The sequence below is a fragment of the Nicotiana attenuata genome, chromosome 10, assembly GCF_001879085.1.
Source record: "Nicotiana attenuata strain UT chromosome 10, NIATTr2, whole genome shotgun sequence".
NCBI lineage: Eukaryota > Viridiplantae > Streptophyta > Magnoliopsida > Solanales > Solanaceae > Nicotiana > Nicotiana attenuata.
In genome coordinates this window covers 50,141,596-50,153,029 of record NC_031998.1, presented here as the reverse complement: position 1 = coordinate 50,153,029, position 11,434 = coordinate 50,141,596, and the positions used below count along the sequence as shown (strand labels likewise).

The following is an 11,434-nucleotide window of genomic DNA, read 5'->3' as shown; positions in this document are numbered from 1 at the left end:
GAAAAATGGAGATAATTATGACAGCCATAGAAAAGGACTCGTGAAGAAGCAAGTCACCAGACTCGAAAGAAAAACAGACAAAGCTATCTAACTGACATGTGGGCCAATGACGTCGATGGTCCAGGCCAGTTATTGTGATGGGCACATATAACACTTTATTCACATTAGAGTGATTTTCTTCCCTCTGCTTTGGCCCCACTGCCTTCAAAAGCTTTTTTTCTCTCAATAATTATGAAGCCAGTCCCAATCACAAAGATTTGGGTGGGATGCTTTACCATATATGGTTTGACAATTTTTTCATGCTTTCCTGGTTTTGATGACCCTCATTCCCTTTGGAGTACTGTCCTCTTGAACTTCTACTGAGCATGTGTTCGAAGAAAAGCAGAGCCAATGAGGAAATTATGGACAATGCTTCTCTTCTTAGTTCATGGATACTTGGAGATTTAGTTGTGGATCCACGATGATCTTTGTAACTTTTTGAATCCACTTGTACGTAATGTCCTTTATGAGTAAGATGAGGCAAGAACCATCATCCATTTTCACTTTCTAACATACTTATAACTCGGCTAGATTTCAGTTCCGTTCACTTATTGTTTCAATTTCACCTCTGTATACTTTCAAGTGGTACGGAAATACTTGTCCTTGTTAGGATAAACAGCCCCGCACTCAACTCTAAGCCAATCCAACAACCGTCTTGAAATAATTCAGACTCACTACCATGGGCCGGTCACTTTCTATACTAAGAAATTGATCTAACAAAAAGTGCTCATCGTGAGAAATCATATGGTACATAACACAACACATTCCATAGCAAAACATACAGAGCGGCAATGAAAATTTGATAGAATCTCCTGTATTGTAGCCAACTAAAATGTAAGTGAACAAAGCTACTGCAATTCACAATAAAGCAGGGAAGCAGAACGCTGAAGTATAGGCACATAACATCAAGAACAAAATCGAGTCAGATAAAGTTATTTACAAGAAGGAAATAAGGGAATACTGTCTAATTTATCTACAGCACTATACTTACTTGCAATCGAGAATACCAATTTACTCTTTCTTTTCCTTTTATCTTGAAATGGTAGACAGTTAAAACCATTGGTGGTACAGCATCAGAAAGCCTCTCTTGATGCCGCATCTCCAGGCCCAGCAGGATGAATCTGGACTTAGTAGGAGATGGAGCACCAAAAAGTCCAATCTCATTAATCACATTAGAACCCTCAAAGTTTTAGAAGTTCTGCTCATAAAAATCACAAAATGTGATCTTCAAACAATCAAACAAGGTTCATGACAAATCAGTCCAGTAATAGGACTATACCGCCACAGTTCTCAGCTCAACCAGTCATTTGACCTTCCAACTACAGATTTTTCTTGTAGCCCAAACTGCAATTATGTAGGACAGAACATCAGTAAAACTCAGAAGTCAATGACATCAAACAGGATATATTTTTTGACAAGCTATGTTGATTTTAGTACAATGACGGGACCAAGATATTATGCAGCATTCATAAGTGGACATTTTTCTTCTAAGTTGCATCATTCAGCAAAAAATGGAGGTAATTCTATCTTTCACGAGCCTGACTCGGGAGAGAAGACAATAGGGACGAGCTTTCAACAAGCTATCGTCATTATGGTACTATGACAGAACCAGGACAATATGCAGCATTCATAAGCAGCAGACTTGTAAGCAGAATAAAGCAAGAAAGATAGAGTGATTAGCTTTCTGGCCTTTGATCTACTGCTGAGCTTGTTAAATGTTCTATGCACATATGGTAGCTTTCCAGTTGCTGAACTAGTTAGCGCATAGAAATATTTGAGCTAAGTGTATAAGAAGAAACTAACCAAAAGCTATCCTACCTTCTACTGAATCTAGACTCCCCAATTTGCTCTATATACTATAGTATCCAAAGGCATATGTACCTTGTTTATAATGAGCCGGGGATTCTACCCTTTGGCCAGATAAAGTTGACATGATTAGGCTAAACTATTGCTCAAACTCAAAAACTGTTCGGAAACACCTGAAAAGTTTGCATTTGCCCCTGACGGGCTATCAACTGAAACAGGTGTTCTTAACAGCTTTCATTTTCTTGCCCCGTATTATACAACAATTTCATTCAATGACTAAGGATATTATCAAACAAATCAATATGGGCTGCAATAGTATGCTCCAGAGTTAGAGAGGGACAGAGAAAGAGAGAGAGGGGTCCCAGCAAATACATCAACATAATGATGAACTTATCACAACTGCATAAAGTAGAGGTGGTATCGAACTGTCGCCGATGTTTGGCACTGAACAATCTCGTCAAGCAAGTTCATACTTCATAGCTACGGTTACGACTCGAAGCATTTAGCAATTAGCATGTATTTCAAACTACCACCTAATGCTATAAACACAAATGGGAGCAAAACCTGTTGATTTCACACCACTGTTTACTAAAATAGAGGATAGGATTATCAGAGATAATGTCTTTAAGAACCAGTGGTGTCAGTACATGGCAGTGTCTACGTAAAACAATTGATGCCATGCAACAACTAACAAACTGTGTAGAAATCGACAAATTGAAAAAGAAATCTTGAGCTCTACATAAGAAAATTCAGTACCTGATCTTCCTGTGTTCTAGTTCAGAAACCACTCTGAGGATCACACATTATGATCTGCCAAACCCTAATGCTATGTAGACAATGCTCAGGAGGCACAAGCCAAGAGGATTTGGTAGATTTGTTCTATCTCTTCCCAATACACCGACTTACCATGAAATTACTCTATTTTCTTCCCACATAAGCTCCCAATTTCGATAAGTCTGGGATCCAAAATGAAAGCTCAGAAGAACCAGTCACAAACATTAAACTTCCTGGAGCCCACTTGATCATAGGTGGCTCAGTATCTGTACTCATCCAACTGGCTACCTAAGAGATGCAGATGGAAGAATAAGATTGGTCAATACAATCAATTAAGCAAAGAGCCATTGTAACTAAGAAGCTTCACCACTTCTGTATGGAAGAAGCTGCTTGAATTCTTTTCTTTTTCCAATTCGATCTTCAAGTGACACATTCTCCCTCACACTACTAGTATGACTCTCCGCTTACATCATTTCACATCATTTTCTATAGCTATTTATCAATTGTTAATTAACAAGTCATTCAAATTACAAATATTTCAAAACGACAACTTTGTCATCCCATGCACACACCAAAATGTGGCATGATACGAAAAGAAGTGAACTCCCTAGAAACACTCACAGGGCAAGAGAAGCAATAGAAAATAGAAGGGTGTGAGGAAAGGAAATAGTGGTTGACTCATCCCTAAAACTAGCAAAAAGAAAAAGTTGGTCCGTAAAGCATTATATTTCTTTCTGAACAAACTCATTTTATCATTTACAAATAAAGTTTCCTGCAAAGAGAATACCAGCATTAACCTCCCTCTAAGATTACAGCTAGTGAGTCTTCCCCAAAAAATAATTAAATTATAGTAGCTAGATAGACACTTCTTATCACGAGCAAATATAAAGGGTTTGATAATAGCAGATATATGGTTTTGTTCATACCTCTTTGCCACTCCGGACACTCCAAGCATACACACTACCATCACCTGATCCTGCAAAGTAGTTCAAAGCAACATGTTATCTTTCTCTTTTTACCTTCTCGTTCTTTTGGGAGGGGGGATGGGATAAACAAATAAATTTGCTGGAAAAATTTATTTCATTTGGATATGCATCTGAGGATTAAGGAAAAAAAGAAAATGAACCTAATTGTCTATAAGACAAAAGAATCTGATATTCATATACCCTTCTGAAGTTGATTCTGTCCTAACCCTACACTGGTTTCTGGTTAAGCAGCTTCACGGGCTATAAAATATCAAGTGATTCTTGCTGCGAGACTACTTTCCCTACCAAAAGACAAGCTGCTAACTAAAGCAATAGATGAATAAGCTTCCTTCTTTCTCCTCTTTTCTCTCTTAAGTTGAATGAAGTTCTTCTAGAAAGATTTAACTAATTTCTAGGGGAGGCTCGAGATCATTTCACCACTAGTACTAAGCACAAAATTTTCGTCATTTTTATTGCACCACTTCTATGATGAGTACCTCCGATGATTGTACCTGTGAAGACTTTCACAAATGGACTAGCGTAATCTAAAAAATATAACATCTTAAAAAAAAATATGATCTTAATTTAAAGCAGGAAAAGAGGAAGAAATTTTTTAAGCAAATGCCTATATTTGCTTTTATTGCATTCTGCTCTTAGTTAAGTTTGCATTGATTTCTAAAGATTTCAGGTATTTGAGACAATTTTGCTTTATGTCATTTTAGGTCTACTTATGTTCTTTGAATTATGTAACACGATAAAAAAATTCTTAATGGGTGGCAATAAGACTTGAACACAGAACCTCTATATGCTCTTATACAACATACAACATTAACTCTAATTATAAGAGGTCTCCAGATATCAATTAAGCAACCAACCAAATTCAAGAAATTTTTCTCCATTTATGCAACCCAGCAATGCACACCCACCACCTACAAATAGAAGGAGGCCCTATAGAAGCGAAGCTTATCATCAGGACCAAACAGTAGTACACAAAATTGCATCCGCATAATAGAATGATCTATACACCAAGATTTGGAAAGTGAGAGAGACATGATATCCAGAGGACTTGATGCACCATAAAAAGAAAACTGTAGAATGATCTATACACCAAGATTTGGAAAGTGAGAGAGACATGATATCCAGAGGATGCACCATAAAAGAAAACTGTAGGAATATCATAACTTCAAAATGGAAGAACCAGAGGAGTATTAAATAGCAGGAGCTCAGCATGAATATCATGAAGAAACTGTTACCTGATATAACAAACATTCCTTCTGGGCTGAAAGATGCCTCTAATGTTGAACTACTTGAAACAGGCTGCACATTATATGTTGATAACTGCAGGAAAGAGGGTGAAAGCATAATCTGTTTAGTGACAATACTATAGAAAATATCCAAATGCTCCTCTGAACTCAAGGGTGGAAACAACTCACAAGTGTGCCACGAAACGAATCAAGCACATGAATATGCCCATCCGTAGTTGTCAAAAGCATAAGTCTCCCATCATTACTGAACTTAACGATGTTAGCATCAGACAAATCTCCGCCAACAGAGAAAATTTCAAAAGGCCCCTTCAAAGAGTAAACTTTTTTTTCTCAAAAAAGAGTAAATTAACGAATTAATGAAAGCAAAAGATGAAATTGACAAATATTATGCATATCAAATGGTAATTCATTTTCATGTATCAGATGCAAAACCTTTTCATAATTGCGTGCATCAAACATCCTTATATATCCTCCAAAAGCAATAGCAAATACAAGTCCTTGCTCATCAATAGCAGTAGCTGGTCTTCCTTGCACTCGAAGAAGGCCCTAAGAACAGTAAACTTAGCAATTAATCAGATAAATGAAAAGAACATTTGGTAAGGACTATAATGTCAATGAGCTGAGGTCTTTACCTGGCATTTATCAGCTCTTTGATCCCAAAGTAGAACAGATCGATCAAGCGAGCCAGAGAGAAAATACTCCTTCCTAGAGGATAAGCTAAGAGACACAACCCTGCAAATGACAAATACAGACCTCACTTTAGGATTGATATTCATTGGAAATCATAAAAAAGTTGATGCTGCTGAGAACTGTGCCTGTCACGATGACCCTTGAAATACCGCAAGTACTTGTTGTCATGCAATGAAAGAAGCCGTAGAGATTCTGAAACAGTCCATCAAACAAATTAGTAATTCACTTGTTCTGCTTTGCAAGGATTATGCACAGGAATTTGTTATATTAAAATACGCCCATACCATCCCAACCATTCTTGGAGGAGTATATAACAGTTGTAGGATGGGAAGTGAAGCTAACCAGATCAACCCCGTACTTTTTGCTGTTAATAGTCTTCAAACATCTGCAGTGGCGGATAAATCACATAGCACCTCCAATAACATCGGAAGAAGGCAACAGCAAGATGACATTCCAGAAAAAAGAATAAATATCTTATGATAATACAAAATGTGGGAGAAGAAGAGCATTTTGCCAAGTTCCTATGAGAAGCCACTTTTTTGATAGAAAAGAGTTCTATGAGAAGCCAACGTGGTTACTATTGATAGGAAAGTTTAAGTTTAACGCTTGAAAGATTTTTCTGAGTACTTAGGCACATTATATTGCACCATCAACTCTTCTTTTATTGGACCTTAATTAACATCGATGTTATTAATTTTAAAAATAATAATAGTTTATCCATGCAGGCGTTCTGACATGACCTTCTTTTGGCCAAACTGATATATCCACCAAATTTAGTTTGTCTTAAAAGCTAAATAAAAAAGGGTGACCTCAAATCGCAAGTGGAAATAACTATAACAATAACTAAGCCTTATTCCCAAGGAAGTTAGAGTCAGCTATATGAATTCTTACTACCATGTCACTCCATTTAACCCCATCTAGAACCAATATTATACCAACTGGAAATTACTAATAGCTGTAAAAGGAATATAAATAATTACTGGGTGCAGCAGCACTTTTTTTCTTTTTTGGCAACCAATACGCCATTTTATTGAACATTGCTCTTTTTGGGCAGAGAAAGTACATTAGAACATCTTTAACTTTTCTAATGCATCGCTTATTCAGCAACTGAAAGATCTGAACCACAGCCTACCATGAGAACCAAAAAACAACAACGAATAAAGTATGAACTATTTAAATAATTACATTGCCAATAAAGTAAAATAAAGATGCTTACGTTGCATTTGCAACATCATATAGACGAATGGACTCATCATCACTGGCCGTCACCAGATAATTTGATGTTTTATGAAAATCCATTGAACTGATCCTACCACTCTGCAAGTAGGCAAAAACTATGTCAATATTTCTAAAATGATTTCACAGTCTAGACACTCTAGCGAAGAAAAACAGCATGTTTCACCAAATAGAATATCCTCAGTGACGAGTCCAACTAATAGGAGATAATAAAATTGTATGCAGTTCTAAATACATCATATGATTCTAACTAGAAAAGTTGCACGGTGATCAATCATAGCTCTTGAAAGTTAGTTTATACTACCATTACTCAATCTTTCAAAACACAAAGATAGACCAGAATATGCATTAACTAACAAATAAGGATCATATGACTACAATATCTAGGGCTTGTTCTGCTTGTTGTATAGAAAACAATAAAAATCCCCAGTATAAACTTCTATTAGTAAAATGATTGGTCTTCAGTATAAAACTCTAACTACTACTACAACTCTAATTTTTCCTGATAAGGTACAAGTTTTTACAACTCTAAATTACTATGTAATACAGAGTTTAGCTTCTTAAGAAAAAAGAAGGTTCTGAATAAAAATCTATATACCTAATACTTGCATAACTTATATCGGAACCTATATATTATTTTGTACAGGTAGAATGTGGAACAAGAATACGTGTATTAGCCATACAAGGATTAGGTAATTTGTCTTATCTGCATAACGATCCATGTATTATTATCATCAACCAAAACAACCCCTATAGTATAACACCTAAAATACATAACTCGTCCATGAACCAAACGACCCCTTAATGTAAGAGCTGAACGGGTCTTAATACTTGTCAAATAGAACCAATCTTTTGTGTGCCTATGTATATTTCTTTCCAAAAAATTGAGCAATAGATCTGTTTATTTCACTAGCAAGTTCTCCGACTACGTTAACAACCACTAATGTAATATAACTTTAAAAACAAAGAAGGTGTATAATGCTCTTATGCATTAGCACTCATCAAAAATCACAAATGATGATAAAACAACTGCTTTAAACCAATTAAAATTTAAATTTAGCTTAGAGAAACAGGATTTTCCTAATTTAAAGGTCAAGCAGCGGTCCGGCTAGGGTTGTCCTACTGGATTTGGAAGTTACATAAACACAGAGTGGAATTACATTCTACTGCTACTCTTTCTGAACCTAATGTTGTCCTTTAAGTAATTAACAAGCACCAGTATGAATAATAATACAAAGGAAGGTACAAAAAACTAGGACAAATTTTCAGCTTTTAAGAACTTCAGTTTCCTGTAGCTTATGAAATGCTTAAACAAAGAGTTACAGAAAACGTACATAGTCGCGAAACGTCATGCCGACTTCCATGCTCTGTAAGATTTCTTCAGTGATCTCTAGTGAGACCTTGTCTTCTCTCTCAGGTTGTCCACCTGAGTAAAATTTACAATTGTCAACAAGCAACAGTAAAACGAATTAACACAAGGAGAACTCAAATTGCTTCTGCATCACATTTTAGACTCTACCTGCCATGGTTGTTCTTCAATAACTAGAGACGCAAATTCCACTGTTTGTGCACCACCCACTACGGAAGTTTTCAGCTGAGAACGCGAGCGAAGAGATGTCGCGCTTTTCTCTAGGATAACTCAGGATCCGTTAGAATTGGGCCGTTTTAGATACTTGGGGCACCTTTATTAGTGATAGCATGGACGAGCCACACTTTTCAGGAGCAAAGTGTACAGATAATCAATCGACTTTAAGTCATTAAAATTATAGCCGAAGTTTCTGAACTTTTATAAATTTAACCACTTTAAATTAACTTCAGACTCGTGCAATTATAGCCGAAGTTTCTGAATTTTTACTAGTTTTATCGCTTTAAATTAATTTCAGGCTCACGCAATTATAGACGAAGTTTCTAATTTTTTACAAATTTAACTACTTTAAATTAACTTCAGGTGTCGCGCATCTAAAGTTCAGGGAAGTATCTTTATTTAAATCCTTCACCTAAACTTGTATATGGTGGAAATCGGGAGGCCAGGACGTCGAGTTCAAGGTCGAAGCTTCTTTTCAATGTTGAGGCCGATATCATTTACCGAGGTCAGAAGAAGGCATGCTTCGAGGTGATGCCGATATGAGTCAATAACGGAAAGAGCGAGATATCCGCAATGGGCCGGAGATCACGGTGTGAATCTCGGAATGGATTGGTCTTCAGCGGTTAAACAGTTGTCAAATATGGTTTCCTACTATAATTGGAAGTGTACCTTATTTAGGACTCCCCTATTATATAAAGGGGGATCTCATCCATTTGTAACAGATTGATCATTGCTCATTGATAAGAAATTATACGCTTGCTATTCAATTCACTGTTCATCAGAGTTGTTTATTCATTTGTTCTTCCCATAATCATACCTCGAGACCGTCACAGGTCGAGGTCGAGACTTAGCCTATACACTGGTTTGATCTACTTTACTCTTTAATTTGTCTATTTAATCTTTTGTTTATCAATTGGCGTTGAATTAAATCACATATCCTTAAAATCACAATACAAGTTTAATTGTTACTCGAATTTTAGGGTAAACAGTTTGGCGCCCACCGTGGGGCTAAAGATAATAATGATTGTTTCAGTGCTGATTCTGATAACACATGATATTTTCACACTTGTTCTTGTCAAGTATTTTTGCACTCAGGTTAAAGCATGCCAAACTCACAAAATGCACTCGTACATGGTGATGAGGGTCTTGGATCTCACGGAGAAAACAATAATGTAATTACTCCAGGAGTCGGGGTGCCACCGACTAATCTCGGGGGAGTACCGGTCGCCGACCCAGTCGATATCAGTTCGCACATTGCTTTGAATGCGGATTTAGGCGCGGACCCCGAAGGGAGTGTGCACAGGAAAGGCCTATCTGGTGGCCAAGGAACACAGGGCGTAGGAGACGGGGGAGTTAGTCTCCAGGTAATATTCGAGATGTTGCAGGCTCAGCAGGCCGCTATTGCTCAGCTTCAAAGTCAACATAGAACTACGAGTGTGGTCGAGCCGGAAACCACTCGCCGTACCGAGCCAGTGCCAGAAAGGTCGAATGGTAACGGATCAGGGACTGATCCTACAATTATGAAAATGCTCGAGGAGCTCACTAAAAGAATTGAGTCGGGAGAGAAGAAAAACGAAGATAATGATAAAAAAGTGGAAACATAAAACTCCCGAGTTGATCAGATACCAGGGGCACCCCCGATCTTAAAGGGTTTGGATTCAAAAAAGTTCGTGCAGAAATCTTTTTCTTAGAGTGCGGCTCCGAAGCCCATTCCTAAGAAGTTCCATATGCCGGATATACCTAAATACAACGGGACCATCGATCCTAATGAACATATCACTTCGTACACGTGCGGAATAAAGGAAAATAACTTAGAAGACGATGAGATCGAGTCCGTTTTGTTGAAAAAATCTGGGGAAACTCTATCAAAGGGAGCAATGATTTGGTATCACAACTTGCCACCGAATTCCATCGACTCATTTGCCATGTTAGAAGATTCTTTTTTGAAGGCACACGCCAGGGCCATAAAGGTCTTAACAAGAAAATCGGACGTTTTCAAGATAAAACAAAGGGATAACGAAATGCTGAGGGAGTTCGTATCGCGATTTCAAATGGAACGCGTGGAGTTTCCCGGTCACAGATGATTGGGTCGTCCAAGCTTTCACCCAGGGGTCGAACGAGTGGAGTTCGATAGCGTCTCGACAATTGAAACAAAATTTGGCCGAGTATCCAGCTGTAACCTGGGCAGATGTGCACAGTCGATATCAATCGAAGATCAGGTTCGAGGACGACCAATTAGGAGCACCTTCCGGTTCAGTACATCCAAACAGGTTGGCAGTTAAAACCCCTAGGGACATCGACAGGGAACCAGGGTCGAATAGGGAACAATATCAACCATATACCGCAGATCGAAGGAACAATGGCTCGGGACGCAATCCTCCCGGAATGATCGAAGAAACGATCGAGGATAAAATTCTCGGGGACTTATGAGCAAAAGTGGTTTTGATAAGAATGCCGATCCTGTGGAGGCACCTCGATTATCGGAATATAACTTTAGTGTCGATGCATCAGGCATTGTATCGGCAATCGGAAGGATCAAAGATACTAGATGGCCCAGGCCCATACAAACCGATCCTTCCCAAAGAAACCCAAATTTGATGTGCAAGTATCATGTCACGTATGGACACAAGACCGAGGATTGCGGGCAATTAAGGGAGGAGGTAGCCCGTCTATTCAACGAGGGCCACCTTCAAGAGTTCCTTAGCGATCGAGCCAAGAATCATTTCTGAGAGAGAGACGCCAACAAGAAAAATGAACAGGAGGAACCACAACATTTCATTCATATGATCGTCGGCGGGGTCGATATTCCATAAGGGCCCGTATTCAAATGCACTAAGGTATTAATTACTAGGGAGAAGCGGAACCAGGATTATGTGCCCGAGGGCTCCTTATCATTCAACGACGAAGAAGCAGAAGGAATTTCTCAACCACATAACGACGCTCTGGTAATTTCTATCTTATTAAATAAAGTTCAAGTTAAGTGTGTTTTAGTGGATCCAGGTATCTCGGCGAATATCATCCGATCGAGGGTCGTGGAGCAACTCATCCTACAAGATCAAATTTTTCCCGCAGCT

The 11,434-nt window shown here is 38.1% G+C and overlaps 1 protein-coding gene across 1 annotated transcript; it reads right to left on the bottom strand.

The window, feature by feature from the left end:
• LOC109233506 (WD repeat-containing protein 82-B) lies at positions 879–8,442 on the bottom strand. The gene is made up of 12 exons (XM_019399394.1): positions 8,295–8,442; positions 8,110–8,201; positions 6,756–6,856; positions 5,824–5,924; positions 5,665–5,731; positions 5,482–5,581; positions 5,282–5,395; positions 5,018–5,155; positions 4,838–4,922; positions 3,546–3,595; positions 2,602–2,907; positions 879–1,383 (listed from the first exon to the last, which is right to left on the bottom strand). Exons 1-11 carry the CDS (start codon positions 8,299–8,301, stop codon positions 2,764–2,766), a joined length of 999 nt encoding a protein of 332 aa, XP_019254939.1. The 5' UTR covers positions 8,302–8,442; the 3' UTR covers positions 879–1,383; positions 2,602–2,763.

Coding starts and splice junctions, on each gene's coding strand:
- LOC109233506 (XM_019399394.1), bottom strand. Junction 5,582..5,664: donor TTCAAGGGTCATCGTGACAG/GCACAGTTCTCA, acceptor TGTCATTTGCAG/GGTTGTGTCTCTTAGCTTAT. Junction 5,156..5,281: donor ATGCACGCAATTATGAAAAG/GTTTTGCATCTG, acceptor TACTCTTTGAAG/GGGCCTTTTGAAATTTTCTC.